The 17,775-nt window shown below is 39.6% G+C and overlaps 1 protein-coding gene across 2 annotated transcripts; it reads left to right on the forward strand.

The window, feature by feature from the left end:
- The first annotated feature begins 3,652 nt into the window (after positions 1–3,652).
- On the forward strand, positions 3,653–14,870 carry cbln4 (cerebellin 4 precursor). Of its 2 annotated transcripts, XM_043230275.1 has the most exons (3): positions 3,653–4,460; positions 9,818–9,934; positions 10,868–14,870. In XM_043230275.1, exons 1-3 carry the CDS (start codon positions 4,167–4,169, stop codon positions 11,063–11,065), a joined length of 609 nt encoding a protein of 202 aa, XP_043086210.1. In that variant the 5' UTR covers positions 3,653–4,166; the 3' UTR covers positions 11,066–14,870. The 2 variants fall into 2 exon arrangements, with proteins under 2 accessions (XP_043086210.1, XP_043086211.1); XM_043230276.1 differs by lacking the exon at positions 9,818–9,934.
- The last annotated feature ends 2,905 nt before the right edge of the window (positions 14,871–17,775 follow it).

The raw sequence follows: 17,775 nt of genomic DNA on the forward strand, positions 1-17,775 counted from the left end.
TTACAATATGTATGTGACGTATAATGTAAAAATAATGTAAACTAATTATGTTTTTCCATTTATGTAAAATAAAAGTATTATATATTAAATTACGCAAATGTCTTGAAGTACAGTGATATGCTATATGGTATCGAGTGTGTTATCTTAATATTATCATAACGGTTTACTATCTTTAAGCAAAATAGAAATTTTACTGTAAAAAAAACAATAGTTTCAAATAAGAGAACAAAACGTGCGGCCTAAATTTGTTTTCTAAAATATTTTAGCCGACTCAAAATAATTTTAGGCAGCGGGTAACAAGTTATTTCAAGTTGAAACAACTTTCGTTTTTTACAGTGTAGCGGAATTTTTGCCTACTAATAAATACAAAAAAAATGTTAAAGCAACAAAGAGCATAATAACATTAGCTGAACTGTGGTTTATTTTTGAAAACACCAACCCAGTCAGAAGACGTCCTCATCACTAATGAGCTGAGCGAGATGTGGGTTACAATCTCATCGTCTTTTTTTGTGAATGACTTTGATCCGGATCTGTGAGGTCTAAACATGTGAAACATTTATGATTTTTTGAAATATGCATGGGCAGCATCAGACGCTGCTTTTTTTTTATTCTAACCAGGAGAAGCTCCATCCAGACTCCCACGTTTCCAGAAAATGTGCTCACCGTAAGGCCATTCGAGATTGGGGTTTGTCTCTTTGTGGGAACACGTCTGGAGAAATGTAGCACCGGATGCTTTGAAGCGAATGGGTGCCGTCGGAATGAATGCATAAAAGCATCACGATGATCCACGCCGCTCCAGTTAACATCAGTTAAACGAACCCTTCGTTTAGACGTTTTCGTAAAACATCGTAATCCATAAAAAGTTCAGAGCTGTTTTAGTGCTTGAATTAAAAAAAAACACACGTCTTATGATTTTTATCTCATGATGTTAACTGATGGACCGGAGCGGTGAGGGTTACTTGCGATGTTTTGATCACTCTCGTTCTGACGGCACCCATTCGGATCCATTGGTGATACAATGCTACATTTCCCCAAATCTGTTCTGATGAAGAAGAAAACAACTACAATTTTCGTTTCCGGATGAACTCTTTCTTTCCCGCTGCGCAATGATGAGATTACAGTCAGCGTTCCCTTCTACTTTTAGAAAGCTACAGTGGGAATACGAGCAAAATAAAGAACATTATGAAGGTAAACAGCCATAACAGCTCACATTTACTCATTAATTTCCCGAGCAACTCAATAGGTTCCCGGGTGAGTTAACTGTTAATTTGTGCTAGCAAATACTCCATCCTTAATTTGTTCCATAAATGAAAAGCCTTGTATTGCTCCAGAGAGCTTGAAATCAACGAACTGAGGTGAGTACAAAGTGTATTATGCATTTTTCATTGACTTTTGAATCTGAACTTCATTCCTGGATCTTCGTTTGCGAAAGGCATTCTTGCCGTGGCTTGATTGCATGACCCCGCATTTAACCACCGAGTCCTGATGAAAGCAATTCATTTATAAACTTATATAATCGCAATTTCCACACACACACACACACACATGCACGCACACAAAAAGCACACTGACAGAATTGCATTGCTTAATAGTCCAGCATTAGAGCAAATAACATTCACGACTCCGACTTGAGATGCATAAAGCAGCGGCAAACGCATAAAGTCAAATATTGAAACGCTTCACGGCTCCATTATATCGCGTATGAATTGCTTGTCCCTCATATACCTTCACTTCACTAACATTCATTTTTGAAGCCTGATTCTGGTATGCCATATTGTCCCGAGACCCAGACATTTCATTTATGTCCAAGTGGATGCTTTTGTTTGTTTGTTTGGTTGATGGATAGACACAAACATACCGCTGCCTTTAAGTATCAATGGGACATGTATACGTGTATGCAGTAGTCAACTTTTGTGGATCAAAATAGTTTGTCAAGGTTGTCCTAAGTCAAAAACGCGATTTTGGTTTTTAGAACAATTTCGATAAAAAGTTTGATCCACTTTATATATATATATATATTTTTTTTATAATAATATGCACTAGTAAACATGTATATATATATATATATATATATATATATATATATATATATATATATATATATATATATATATATATATATGTACATACATATACACATACATATATACACACATATATACACACATATATATATATATATAATGTAAATACAATGTTTTCTATTTAAATGTATTTAAAATAAACTACAAAATATAAGGACCTTGCTTTGTCATGTTGGAAGAGGAAGGGGCCGGCTCCAAACTGTTCCCACAAAGTCGGGAGCATGGAATTGTCCAAAATGTCTTGGTATGCTGAAGCACCCAGAGTTCCTCTCACTGGAGCTAAGGGGCCTTTAAAACAACCCCACACCATAATCCCCCCCTCCACCAAACTTTGCGCTTTGCACAATGCAGTCAGACAAATATCGTTCTCCTGGCAACCGCCAAACCCAGCCTCGTCCATCAGATTGCCAGATGGAGACGTCGATTCGTCACTCGAGAGAACTCTAGAGTCCAGTGGCGGCGTGTTTTACACCGCTTTGCATTGCACTTGCGATGTATGGCTCGGCTGCAGCTGCTCGGTCGCGGAAACCCGTTCCATGAAGCTCTCTGCGCGCTGTTCTTGAGCTGATCTGAGGGCCACATGAAGTCTGAAGGTCTGCAGCGACTGACCTCTTCGCGCTGTGTGCCTCAGCGTCCGCTGACCCCGCTCCACCAGCTTATGCGGCCTACCGCTTTGTGGCTGAGTTGCTGTCGATGGTAAGTGCCTCCGTGTTCTTATAATAGAGCTGACAGTTGACTGGGGAATATTTAGGAGCGAGGAAATTTCACGACTGGATTTGTTGCGCAGGTGGCGTCCCATCACAGTTCCACGCTGGAATTCACCGAGATCCTGACAGCGACCCATTCTTTCACAAATGTTTGTAAAAACAGTCTGCATGCCTAGGTGCTTGATTTTATACACCTGTGGCCATGGAAGTGAATGGAACACCTGATTCTAATCATTTCTATGGGGGAGTGAATACTTTTGGCAATGTAGTGTGTGTGTGTGTGTGTGTATATGTGTGTGTGTATATATATATATATATATGTATATGTATGTATATGTATGTATATGTATATATGTATATATGTATGTATATATATATATATATATATATATATATATATATATATATATATATACATATGCATTTGTTTTGGTCTGTCCATTACTATGATATGGATATATAGATAATAATTATACAGTTTGGCAACATATGCATACAGATACAACTTGTGATGATGATTATATTCATAATAGTGCTGTCAAACGATTCATTACATCCAAAATATGAATAAAGAAAATAGTTTTTCACACACACGCACAAAACTACATTTTTGTTGCATTTTTGTTCTAGATTTCATGGCCACACACATTTTATATATTTTAATATATAGTTATAAATACATAAATAATATTAATTATTAATTATAATCATCTTAATTAACTAACTGTAAATCATTTTCTATTTGTTGGTCCCAGGTATATATATATATATATATATATATATATATATATATATATATATATATATATATATATATATATATATATATAAAATCATCTGACGTTGCGCAGCATAGCGGGTGTCACAGTGAGTTCATAGAGTCGGGCGTCATTAATGTTGCGCGCGCGCTCGCAGAAGCGTCTTTTGGTCGAAAGAGAGAGAGAGAAGAGCAACCTCAGATGCCCGAAGAGGGTCGTTGTTGGGTTTCGCTTTAGTTTACGTGCTTAGTTTCATCAGGCAAAAGTAATGTGGACAAGAAGCGTCTGTCGCGCAGGCATTGCGGGTAACGATCTCGGCGCGCACTGAGCGGATTTTTACGCGGAGTCGCCAAGACCCTACGGAAAACCGCAGCTCTCCAAAACTCGCCCCACCGATTCCCTCCTGCCGGAGTCGAAAACTATCGGAAATAAGTCTAACCATCAGAAAATGACTATAAGCTCGGTGCATCCACCCACGCGCGTTTGGTGATTTGTAAATTCAGCGGCTGGCGTCTGGACGGATGTTCGGCGTAAACGAGCGCAAACGCGCAGCAGACGCGAAGTGACGGGACCCCGGAGAGCCGTTTGGATTTGGGCTGCGCTGGAGATCGTTCGTCATGGTGTCCGTAACGCGCTTTAACAAGGCGCTCGTCGACTGCGCCGCTCTCGCGTTCTGCCTGGCCGTCGTGTGCGAGCTGGTTCGGGCTCAGAACGACACGGAACCCATCGTCCTGGAGGGCAAGTGTCTGGTGGTTTGCGACTCGAACCCCGCCGACTGGAAGAGCTCCTCCTCGCCGCTGGGCATCTCCGTGCGCGCCGCCAACTCCAAAGTGGCTTTCTCCGCGGTCAGGAGCAACAACCACGAGCCCTCGGAGATGAGCAATAAAACCAGAATCATATACTTTGACCAGGTAAGGCTGATACGCATATGCATATGACTTTTTTTAGACCGTCTAACTAGCTCGTGCAAATAGTTTTGGGTATGTTCATATTTTAAAAGTCTGTTTGTGTTTACTTGCATACGTGTCAAAAACAAAAAAAACGAGTTACGTTTTCACACTATAGGGGTAAGTTGTCACATTGTCAGTGAACGGTGAATAGAATAAAATGTAAATTAAATTATTAATTTTTAAGTATTGCATGTAAAATACATTTAAAATGCGATGCAAATGTGACAACTCACAACTACGCAACGATCTGCTGTAACGTTTATATTTTCAGAGGATGTACCGAAACGAGTATTATGAAATATTAAAATACAACAGGCATAAAGCACCAAATAATTCAATTAACCTGTCGCCGTTACGGCAGGTCACACTGAATTTGCATCGGCTAATAACGTGCTAAATTAGATCACTGTGCTAACTGCGTTGGGTCTAAAGGTTAATTATTATTTTGAATGGAATACGGACATTAACGCGAGTTCACGGAATAACGGGAAAACGCAAAAATCCGCTGGGAGGAATTGAAAACAATATTTTGGAACAGAGTTCATTCAGTGCGTGAAAAAAGGTGTTTCGTAACTTGCGATCAGATTCGCAGCTGCTCTCCTGCATGGGAAAAAAAAAAACAAAAAACTAATCGTTCATAAATAATCCATTGCAACTGTGCGTCTGAGGCTGACGGGGTTTTGATCGCCGCGGCAGACACGCGGGCATGAAATACCACGGTTCTAGGTCATTAGTGATGAGTCAAAGCGTCAGGCCCGTAAAGGGCAGAGATTTGCTCTTATTGTATTGCTTATTTTTAGCCGCGTTTGGGCTGAGAGCGGCGCGTGCCGCCCGCGCGCGCGAGCAACTTCAGCCTTCAGCTTCAAAAAAAACAAACAAACCGGAAACATCGCGCACGTGCCCAATTCACGGCGTACCGCTCCCGTTCCGTTTGATGTGAGCTTTAAAGCCTAATATCTAAAAAAAAAGCGTGAATTTCTCATTCTCTGCCTGTTTCGCTCGGTCAAAGACGTGGTGGGATCGATATGCGGGGTCAGATCAAACACGACGCGCATCCCTGAAGAGAAGCTGTTGTTTTATTACCGATATCCTTGAAATGAACGGAAAGATTATGTTTAACGTGGGGACGTGCGCCCTGTGGAGATTATGCTTCCTTACAACTTTTTCTCAGCGTTTACTCGCCCTCTTTGTGTCTGGTGTAGAAGGAAAAAAAACGTAGAGGTCAATGGTGGACCGAAGAAGTAAATCCCACGAAAGGAAACTTTTAACTACGCCGTTCATTTTCCAAGGTTTTTTGAAAAGTCATACGATTTATTTTTTGTGCGCAAAGGATTGAAAATGATGCATGTTTTTCAAGCCGAGTCTTCATTTAATAGGACTGTCGTGTAAATATGATGTTTTTGAGGCTGCAGATACACTTATTTGAGCATGTTTGGCGCATGCGTTCGTGTATTTGTTTGTGATTGTTCGGAGCTGATTCTTTCATGGCCGATTCTCAGATTCGACTCAACGATTCGTTCGCATTGGTCAAAAATGATCAGGCTTACTCCTCGTAGAAACCTTTGTACATTGATATTCGTCGAAGATTTGAAATATAGTGCTTGACCGTGTTACTCTTTTGGCGCCATTGCGTCCATTTTGATGCTTGAAAGCCCCGCCTCCGTTCACTGTAACGCAAAATAAAGATCAAATCTGTAAATACGATTATTACAAGAAAGTACCATTTAACGTTTTCAAAAATTCGCCTTCAAATTTTCACTTTTAATTTGACCTGCTGTTGTAAAACTACCAGCGATTTCACAGATGATTCGTTCATGATCGGACTCTTGAATATGACTCATCCGATTCTCCAGTTCAGTGATCCGTTCAAATAAATATCGCCAGTAAATGAGTCAGTGAGTTCATTTTTGGACTAAAAAGCCTTTGTATGACTTCAAAACATATTTTGAGTAGTAGTAAATAAGATTATCGGAGTATAAAATGCTATTTCAGTTTTTCCTGCTTCGAAACGGTACGCTTCGTCACTGTTCGTGAAGTTTACTAGAATCAAATTAGATCAGACTGATCGATCTGACAACTATGATTCATTCAGACTGGTCACAAAATAAGACTTAAGCACAAAAACAGGCTCAAATGGCTGGGGTATATTGTAGCAATAGCCAAAAATACATAGTATGGGTCAAAATGGTAGATTTTGACCAAACAAACCATGCATGAATAGCTTATTTATTGAGATTGCAGATGTATAAACTTCAAAATGTGACACTTAAGAGCGTTGTTTCGGTCCAGGGTCACACACACCTTGCGAAAGATTCAAAAATACGACTCTTTTTATGGTGCTTTCGCATCCTTTTCGATGTCTGAAAGCCTCGGTCCCCAGTCACCGTGATGGAAAAAGAATATACTTTTGAAAATCTTTCTTTTCTGTTCCACAGAAGAAGGAAAGTCACACGGATCCGTGGCGGCACGAGGGAGAGCAAATGAAATAGCGTCTTAGGATGATCTATTCCTTTAATTCGCAGAGGTTTCGACAGATGGGTCAGGACAAAATTGTTTCTTTTTGCTGAGATACACAGGAAGCCGCGTTCATTTTGCCCTTGAGGAGACGTTATTCTCCTCTCGTTGCTTCGGCTGCAGGAAAATGAAAAAAAAAAAAACATACGAGGCAAAAAAAAAACCGAAAGGCGCGGGACCGACCAGCTGCCTTCAGCCGCCGAGCCCCAGCACCTTGACACACATAACAGCGTCCAATCACCTGTCCTGGCACGTCTCCGGCTCGCTCGCCAGAGAGAGATCTTGCCCTTGTGAATGTACCAAGAGCTTTGTGAGCCAACAAAAGAGCTGGGTGTTTGGGATGCTGAGTAATCCTAGCGCAATATCACGGCTAGTTTATGCGCAAAGCCTTTGTTGCCTTCGCATAGCGGGTGCTGCGTCACTGCCGCGACGCTCTATAAATATTCATGCATCGTATACAATGGCGTCCCGAAAACCTGAGAGGGAAAGCATTTTTTTTTTCATTTACAACAGGGAAGTTAACTGGTGTCTTGGAATGTGAATCAAACCCCGATGATTGTGTTTTTTTTTCAGCACGACCAAAAAAACAATTATTTCGTTTTCCCGTACAAATATATACAAGAATTAAAAAAAAAAAATTATTGAGCGCGCTTAACACGAGAAAATTGTTTGGGGGTTGGGTAAGAAACATATTTTTACTTTTAAAATGAGGCTTATTCATCTGATTTTTATCAAGAGTATAAATGTCAAAATTTATGTTAAGAGTAGTGGTCAAAAATGGCCCCAAATGAAATGAATGCGCTATATTTTAGGTTTTTATTAAATAGTTTATATTTTGGGGGGGATTTTATGATGCTAAATGAGCATAAAAAAAAACTGTGAACTGTAGTAAATCATGAATGCTTTGGAGCCAAGATGTAAGATTTTAAAAGGAGACACTTGGCAGATTATTGAGAAAAGTTCAAAAAGCCAAACTAAAGATGCGCAGGTTTGCCGTTATAAAAAATGTCAATTCATTTATTATTATTATTTAATGAACTGTGTGAAAACCAGCTATGAATCTAAACAAGGTTGTGTTCCGAATTTAAAGTTGGTATCTCAAAAAAACGAGCTTTCAGTGAGGGCTTGTCTGGGGCGCAGTACCAAACCTTTCCACTAGATGAAATTAGCGTCCTATTCATATCCGATGCGGTTCGTTTCGAAAATTTTGTCCATGATCGTGTTCATACACCAAGTGCCGAGACCTTTATTACGAGGCTTCAGAATGTGTAGATATTTGTAACGGGAAAACAAGAAAAATATCATCTTTCGCAGTGTACAAACGGGGAAGCCATTAATCGTTTTGCGTCAGAACTTTTTCAAAATCTGAAACTTTCCTTTCAGCGTCAGATTAAAAAAAGCGCTCTCGAACTTCGGCCCTCGGTGGTGTGGCCTACGCGTTTGTGCCGGTTCGTAAAAAAGCTGTGCAAGTACGGATTCTCCTTCTGTTGGAGTTCCTCTTCGGCTTTAATAAAGCGAAGATCAAACGAGAGAGCACAATGTACAAATTCACCTTTGTGCGCTCAGAGGGTCAATATACAAAGTCTGTCTACTCATCTTCATGTCTACAAGGTGGAAAATATATATATATGCTTTCTTTTTGATGTTTACTTCAATCGGTCTTTCAAATGTAACCTGACGTTTCGTCACTTTTGAGAACGCTGCGAGACGCTCGGCTCTAATTGGGAGTCGTTTTTATTCTAATTTTACGGGTGGAACGATGCAGTCATATAAATCATTCCCAAATGCTATATTTTAAAATCTATTAAAACTATTTGTGCGCGAGCGATAGCTCGTATTGTGTACAGTAAACACGGTAAAAACGGTAATACTGTAAAAGGTTTCCGCTCAAATATATTGTAATTTTCTGTGACTCGCAGCAGAATTTTCAGCATCATTACTCCAGTCACATAACTCTTCAGGAATCATTATGATATGCTGATTAAGAAACATTTCTTATGTTAGCATTCTTAGCGCTGTAGTTAATACCGAAACAACTATTAAGCAATTAAAAAAAAACAGATAAGCGTGTGTGTGTGTGTGTGGTTTTAGTAACCCAGTGACGCTAAAATAAAACTAAAAAGCTTTCATAGCATCACAACTTCACTTCATTTATATTCAATGTAACCTTCATAAATCTAAATATTTTTAAAGCATTTTTAAGCACTTAACACTTTTGTTTCATCAGTGCATGTGCTGAAAATTAATTTAAAAGCCCTAGTTTTTGTATTTTCGCTCCGATCAGTCGAGACTTTAAAATCGAGCCGTCTTCCAGATCTCTTAGTGTTCGCTGTTTCAGTCGAATAAAATGGGTTTTTACGGCAATCACTGGTTGAGATTCACCTGTAAATGAGTTTATGGCGCCTCAAAAAGTGCACATATCCCGCCTCAGGCGCCGTTTCAGTCTTCTACGAGAGCGAAAATCCACCTTTGACGGATTGTCCTGCATTTTCTATAGTTCACGGTGCCATATCGCCAGATTAGAGTTGAATGATGGCCGGCGCGACTCTGAGAATGAGAAATCGGTTTGACCGCACGAAATCCTGAGCCACCGCTGAGGAGAATTATAATTGAAAGGTCCGGCTGTAATAAACACGAGTGCGTTCATATTTCGTTCCCGCCGCCTTTTGTTATCGCACTCTAATGTTTTTCAAGGTCTGCGTTTGAGATTTTTTTGCATCACAAGCAGGGATAATTCAGGGAACTGTTTTCCATTGCCGTTGTGTTGAATCGGGTCTGACATCTCTGAAAAACCTCTTTTGCAGGTCCTTGTCAACATAGGAAACTATTTCACGCTGGACTCCGTCTTTCTTTGTCCCCGGAAAGGAATCTACAGCTTTAACTTCCACGTTATTAAAGTGTACCAGAGCCAGACTATACAAGTAAGCGCCGAGTACATGTCTAGCACAAAGAAAATATTTAATCAGCTTCATTTTAATATCGTGTTTGAGTTTCGTAATGAACGGGGGTTGGAGAAACAGGGAACTGGGCAACATTTGAAGCCTGGATAAATATTGCATTTTTATGTGTGTTCTCGGTTCTAAAGGTTTTACAGTACGCTTCATAGTCCATATTCCCATCAATTATTGCAACCGAAAAAGTTCAAAATAAATGTTTAACCATCTACATGAAATTAAATTCATTATTTATCACGCAGAAACGTCTAATACTCCCTTTTTTCGGTGCTTTTCGGAAAAACAAAGCAAAAAAAAAACAACTTTTTTCCCCATTATTGTATGCATATATTATTTATTAGAATTTAAGTATATTTAACACGATGTTCACTTTTGTTAAATATGTTTTTTATCACAAAATTGTACTGTAATTAGTATTTCGGTATTTTAATTATACAGTAATTCTTGCTTTTATAGAAATATCTTTAAGAATATTTTACAGTACATGAATTATCTTGTTAAATACAGTCTTCCACCATAAGTATTGCAATAATATTTGTACCTTTAAAAATGTATTTAATGTATCATTAAAACTATTTGAACGATATTAATAACATAAATGTAGCAATATAAATACAGGCCTTTATTATTATTAGGATATTAATGATATTATTAATTCATATTATATATTGCAATTTTCACGAATAACTGTAATCATAGTTATAATACCGCTGTAAAATATGTATATTTTTCTGTACATTTTAAATGCACTCCGGGTCGCAATGCAATGCCATTATGAATTACATGCAAGCTCAAGAGAGCTGCGAAAAATTCAGAAACAGTTGTTTTCTTCTCATAAACGTGGCCGCGTGAAATCACGTCCACTCGAGATCCCTGATTTGACTTTCTCTCTGGGTTCAGGTGAATTTAATGCTGAACGGAAAGCCAGTCATCTCTGCCTTCGCCGGGGACAAAGACGTCACTCGCGAAGCCGCCACCAACGGGGTCCTGCTGCACCTCAACAAAGAAGACAAGGTTTATCTCAAACTGGAGAAGGGCAATCTGGTAGGCGGATGGCAGTACTCCACCTTTTCCGGCTTTCTTGTTTTCCCGCTGTAAAGCGAGCGGGAAGACTGCCTCCGTTTCTGTCCAGTCGTCATCGTGTAACCGGCCCTTCAGCGTTAATTGGAGTTTTTCGAATGGAATCATAATTCCCGGACATCCGTTCAGCTGTCGTCTTTACGGACCGCTGGAAACTATTCATCAGCGACGGTGAATCTGGAGAGAGGACGTCTGCTTCGGTGCAATATCACTTTCCGCTGCAAGTCGGGGGTTTCGGCGCATCGCAGCGCGTTCGTTTATATCCTCGTGGACGTTTGCGTTGCTTTTCTTTAGCGTGTGGTTTTTAGCGAAATGATTATTATTATCTGTCAGCAAGGTCGTTTCCTCCCATAGGGGACGCGCGCGCGAAACCGTCTCGCCGCTTGGGGGGCGCAATATTTCGAAATACCTTGGCGGGCAAATTTAATGTGAACAAATACCGATTTTAAGTTGTTTTTATTTCTCGTTTTTGAGCGAGTACGCCTTTTCTGTGTACATTTGCAGTTAGTTTGGTCGAAAAAATGAAAATTTGCCCGAAAACGTTTTCGCCCTCAGGCCGTCAGTTTTGGAGAAACGTGGCATCGCTCGCGCACCATCGGATGCTCTGCAGCGAATGGGTGCCGTCAGAATGAGAGTCCAAACGGCTGATAAAAACATCACAGCGATCCACAAGACATCCACAGCACTCCAGTCCGTCGGTTAACATCTCATGAAGCAAAAAGCTGTGCGTTTGTAGTAAACAAATCCATCATTAAGGCGGTTTTAGCTACATACTGTCACTTCCAGCTAAAATACGAGTCCTCTATCCTAATAAACCTGAATTAAGAGAAAAATCTATACAAAACAAACCTTGCTTATAATAACTTTTCAGAAAGTCTAGATATGTTGGTGAGGACAACGCGTGCTTCTCAGATGTTAACCCGAGCGGTGTGTATTATCGTTTTGTTTTTATCAGCCATTTGGAGTCTCATTCTGACGGCACCCATTCACTGCAGTGCATCCACTGGTGAGAAAGTGATGCAATGCTACATTTCTCCAAAAAATGTTAAAGAAACAAATTCATCTACATCTTGGATTGCCCGAGGGTGGGTAAATATTCAGCTGTTTATTATTTTAGGGTGTTTTAAGTATTTAGTTCAGTATCAGTTAATGCTTTCATTTACAAGTGTTTCCATTTGTTTCTGGCAGTAATCCGTTAAATTAAAGAAGAACATTATGGTGGCCATATTTTAAATCATTATTAGTATCGATTAATCCGCGCGAGATCACACTGGGCATATATATATATATATATATATATATATATATATATATATATATATATGTATGTATATATATTTTCCAACATTCTTAATTTGCCTTGTAGGGAGGTTATGTTATTTTTTTCTTGTTAAAAATGACAAGATTAACAGATAAGAAGTACAAAAAGTTATTATTGATTTCAATCCGATTGCAAAAGAATAAAAGCTCATTTTCACCGTTAAGAGGTGTTAAAGGGAATATTTGAGTGCGATCCGTTCGGTGACTTCACAGGGAGTGTTACAGCACAGTTCACTTTAACGAAGTCTGCGGGAGCACATGACAAAGCACCGTGCCAATTAGCTCAGGCAAGCTGCTGTAACACTCTTCAATGAACTCACAACAAGCGTATCGCCGAACCGCTCATACGCTTTCCAAACGACTGGCTCTTACTCTGTGTGGTTGGACTCACGGATTCAGGCTGGTTAGTTCGGAAATCACGAATCTTTCTGAGACTTAATGACCGCAGGTGGTACATTTAAAGGGATAGCTCACACAAAAATGACAAATCATTTGCTCGTACTTATTTTAGTCCAAACCCATATCCTGTTCATTTTTAAGTATGATTCACAGTGAGAGAAAAAAGACAGAAAAGTACATTGTTTTACAAAAATGTGTCCATATCACTACAAGCCATAATACCGTGTGCAACCATTTTATGATTTTTTTAATAATTTGGAATTTAAATGAAAAAAATGGTTGACATAGTATACACACCATACCAGTTTTAATTTAGTTTAAATATAGTATTTCAAACTATTCTGAATTAGCTTTTATTTTACATTTCTATTGTAATTTTCATTGAACTGTACTAAAATTATTTGCATTAAAAGCAGCATGTGCTTTCGTCATTACATATATTTATATATTATTATATATAGTTTGTTTTTTATGCCATTAATTGCTATGGTAACATTTCAGATTTTCATTTACATTTTTTTATTTAATATTTATATTTTATTTCAGCATTTTTTTTCTGCATAATGGCACTATTGTTTTAAACTAAACTGCATATTTAACTCCAAATTTATTCCACAATTGTCCTCAATAAATAATGTACTATAAGTATGCTATATTTTTGTCACATTGACCCCGTTATGTTCACCGCAGGCCCCTTATTTAATATCACATCAGTGATTATTGTGCATTTTAAACCGAACTTTGTGTAAAACAGTCTAATGAAATCAAATAATGAACAAAGAGAGCAGAATGCATACGTTATTAACGGCACACAGGTTTGGATCGAGTAAATCTGTAGGCGGTTCAGATCTGTTATAATTAATGCAATCACAGGTTGACACCTAATCTAATAATTCAGAGAATTTAAGAATGCCCTACACGTCATTCAGCTAATGCATAAAGTGGCCCGTAAGGTGCAATAAAAGGAACATTTTCTACATGTCAATTGATTAAAACCGATGTTTTAATGAGAGATTAGCTTGACACCGAGTCAATTTCTTCAATGCTCGCACTTCAAAACCTTCAGCGGTGTTCATTAGCCGCGCTCCATCGGCTTCCCTGAAAAGCTTTTCACATTGTGACACAGGTCTTATTAGCATCTGATAGATTCTACCTTATTAATGTTTTTTTATTATTAAACAAACACGGTAGCGATTGATTAAAAAGTCAAGAAAGCGAACGTTCGGTCGACCATAAAAACCTCCCGTTTGAGCTCCGGTCAACTTTCAGATTCAGCTCAATCGTGGAGAACTGAACACCACGAGCCGCATGTAAAAATACCCCTCTGGCTTCTCACTCCGTATGCCAAACGTCGGCGTGTCTTTGTAAATATTTCGTTTTTATTCTCACCGTGTCGCTGTTTTTACACTGGATCTGCTAATACGAAGTGTCATATTTCACGAAAGACGGTTTGGCGTAATATCGCGAGTGGTTTGAACCCGACGTGTGGTCTGCAGTTCAAACCGTCTGCCGTTCACGTTTAACGGTTTAACGGGTCTTTTACAGCGGAGCAATGCTTGGGAAAATCGCACTGAAGTTTCTGAACCCACCCGGCAAGTACCTCAAAAACTCGTAACACTGTCTCGTTTTCATTTACGTCGAAAGCTTTTGTCATCATTTATATGTAAAATGCCTATTTTTATATCATTTAAGATATTTTATATCTGTGAGCGTTTTTTGTGTTCATGTGCATCACGGACGTCTGTGGGACTCATCGGGATCGAAGACTTTCGAGCGAAGACGTAATGGACCACAGAAAGACTTGCGAATACCTTTTGCTTCAATACCGAAACTCTGCTTTCTCTCATTTCTGAATGTCCGCGCCGAACGAGAGGCATTTAAGACTGAAATGGTTCTAAGCCTCCACAACAGCGGGAATCACGCAAACTGAAACGCATTAGAGGACAAGAGGGACCTTGATAATGAAAACGAGTCTGTGTCATCGATCGCTAATCACCGAAATGTGTTTGACCACATGGTTGGATTGTTGCCGATTTGAACAAAAAAAGCCTTTAAACCATCGTGTGTTTTCTGTCCAATTAAACCGAAGCATCTGTAATGAAAACGAGTCGCTGTTCATTTCATGGCTGGATTTGAAAAATCGCTCCGATCCTTAGAGTACATCGGATTATGTCTGGTGTTGTTCTGCACACGAGAGTATTTTATGCACGGTATTGTTTATCTGTGACGCCACATTCAAGGCTGCGAGATTAAATGGACTTTTGTTTGTTCAACTATCGTCATTCAAGCCTTTCTTATACGTTCCGCAACAAACCTTTTAGAGAAATACAAAAGCGTGCTGTTTAATGAGAAATTGACAGTTGTATTCGAAAGCTGTATTTTTTATTACTGATGGGTGCTCGCAGTGTATATTAGCTTTCACCCATAAATGTGAGATTTTTACTAGATGTAGATGACTTTGCTACATTAAGCATCGCTTTCTCAGCAATGGATGCTCTGCAGTGAATGGGTGCCGTCGGAACGAGAGTCTAAACAGCTGATAAAAACAATCCACGGCGCTCCAGTCCGTCGGTTATTGTCTTGCGAAGTTAAAAGCTGCATGTTTGTGAGAAACAAATTCATCATCAAGACGTTTTGAACTTCAAACATCGCCTCCAGCTAAAATGCAAGTCTTTTGCTCATAACATTGCATTCTCTGGTGGAAAAAGTCATCTGAGTCAGGAGAGAAATCTGCACAGATCAAGCACTGTTTATGAGCGATAACAGCTCAAAACAAGTTGTGTGTCAGTGGATTTTGATGTGAGAAGACAATAGGAGATGGACTTTTTCACTAGATGTGAAGCCTTATTATAAATAATAGTCTCGTTTTGTTTTGGCCAGAAGCAATGGTTAAAAGCACGCAGCTTCTTAATTCACAGGAACTGGAGTTATGTGGATTACTTGTGGATTATTGTGATGTTTTTATCAGCTGTTTGGACTCTCATTCTGACGGCACCCATTCGCTGCAGAGGATCCGTTGATGAGCAAGTGTTGTGATGCAACATTTCTCCAAACCTGATGAAGAAACAAACTCATCTACATCTCGGATGGTCTGAGGGGGAGTAGATTTTCAGCAAATTGTAATTTTCGGGTAGTCTAAGATGTAGTGATATTTACCGTTGTATTGCAATTGTCACAGAAGAAGCCAATCATTTCAATAGAAATGTATATTCGTCTTCACCTCAGGCTCAGTAGTCGGTCACTGACCCCAAAAATAATAATATCGGTTTGTAAGATGTGCTTCGTTTCACAGTGGACTTTTTCGCCATTCAATTTGGCTAATGCGTCTGCTTTAAACACAAGATAACATTTTATTTAGATTTTTAGATATTCTACTGACTACATATCAAATATTAGAGTATTAGTAGACTGTCTGCTTAATATCTTCTAACGCTATTTTGATGGGTCCACAACATACTATGACAAATACTATGAGACTATGAGAAAATCGAAGTATTAATATCTAATAATTAAAGTATATGTCAGCTTATTCTACTAACCCTTAACCTAGTTGCAAATGAATGAGAATTAGAAATGTAGTTGCTAAGTCACTTATAGTTAGTAGCATGTCTAAAGTGGACTATCACAATAAAGTGGAACCAAACAAAACACTAACCTTAAACTCAAGCCCTAGCAACTGCATAGCAACCACTCACGACATCCTAGCGTCCAGCAGGTGACGTTCTGCACGTGCAAACGCCAGCGTTTTCTTCAGCCCTGACCAAATCTTGACTTTCCGGCGTGACGTTAAAACCATTCCATTTATTCGTTAGTAAACACTTCTTGTTGCCAACACGGGAAATTAGACCGGCGAAAAAATCATTTGAGGAACCACACCGGGATGGTTAATCGCTGGGAAATAACGCTAATTAAAAATAGCGACCCACAATCGGTAGCGGTCCGTGAGGTATCCGGTTCATCACCTCGGACTGACCGCCGCGCGTACGTGTAATAAATCCTTTATAATCTGAGCGCTTTTAAAAGTTTCCCACTTAGCAGCCGGGGTGAACAGCGGCAGTCCAATTACTCTAAATATTAAATAACCCCCGAGCAACAGAAGCACGCCGGCGAAACGGACGCCTCCGTCCAGCAAGAGGCAATTCTGCACATTTCGCCGAATGACATTATGCGGAATCTGCACTTCCGTTTCTGAATAATTGGTCAATTTGGCCATTTTCCCCCCTCACGGTTCGAGAATGATAAATATGTTGTTGTGGAGGATGAACACAATGGCCCGCCGAGCGCCCGCCGGAAACCTCAGCAGGTAGGATGGATTTTACTGTGGGATGCTCGCAAAGTCCCTGTTTACTGGCCTCTCCTCATTTAATATTAAACACGGGAGTTATTAAAGCAACCTTCAACGAGTGCTACTAAAAAGCAACAGAGCCGGACTGAAAGAACGGAGATGAGAGAAAAGCTGTATAATGTTGAATTTCGAGACTCGAGGTATTGATTTGTCCGCCTGTCCGTCCGTGTGGCTGCCCACGCAACGCTTCCTCGATCCATAAATTCATTCGTCTGTCCTCTTTGAGCCGTCCCTAAGCATAATTGACAGAATATATATCACCGAGCGTCGAAAGCATCGTGGCAAAGTGCCATCCGAATACAAACAGAGGCCTCGCCGAAGAGTTTTGGGCACCGGTCCTGCTCAGTGCATCTGAGGAAATGAGGGGGTCCTTGGTAATTATTGTCATGAAAGAAATTATTCACAGCTGGCGCAATTAGTCAGGAATTATCAAGATTCATTATTCATGCTGCGAGCCTTGCATTGTGCAGGCAGCCAATTACACGACACCGTGTCCAGATTGCACAAAGATGCGTATAGGTATGCGTTCGGAGACGGGTGCGCAATTGTATTTAACAAATGCAATGCAATATTGTTATGCGTAATAATTAAGCGTAATGCGAATTTGCTGGAGCTCGCGCCTAACTGTTTATCATTCGGTTTGCGAATTCTTGGAATAGAAACT

This window comes from Puntigrus tetrazona, unplaced genomic scaffold, assembly GCF_018831695.1.
Source record: "Puntigrus tetrazona isolate hp1 unplaced genomic scaffold, ASM1883169v1 S000000148, whole genome shotgun sequence".
Lineage (NCBI taxonomy): Eukaryota > Metazoa > Chordata > Actinopteri > Cypriniformes > Cyprinidae > Puntigrus > Puntigrus tetrazona.

What these genes read in the sequence shown, in the direction of transcription:
- cbln4 (XM_043230275.1), top strand. Translation starts at nt 4,167, where the DNA reads ATGGTGTCCGTAACGCGCTTTAACAAGGCGCTCGTCGACTGCGCCGCT. An exon ending in GAATCATATACTTTGACCAG is followed by an intron (nt 4,461 to 9,817) that starts GTAAGGCTGATA and finishes CCTCTTTTGCAG; the next exon opens with GTCCTTGTCAACATAGGAAA. An exon ending in ACCAGAGCCAGACTATACAA is followed by an intron (nt 9,935 to 10,867) that starts GTAAGCGCCGAG and finishes CTCTGGGTTCAG; the next exon opens with GTGAATTTAATGCTGAACGG.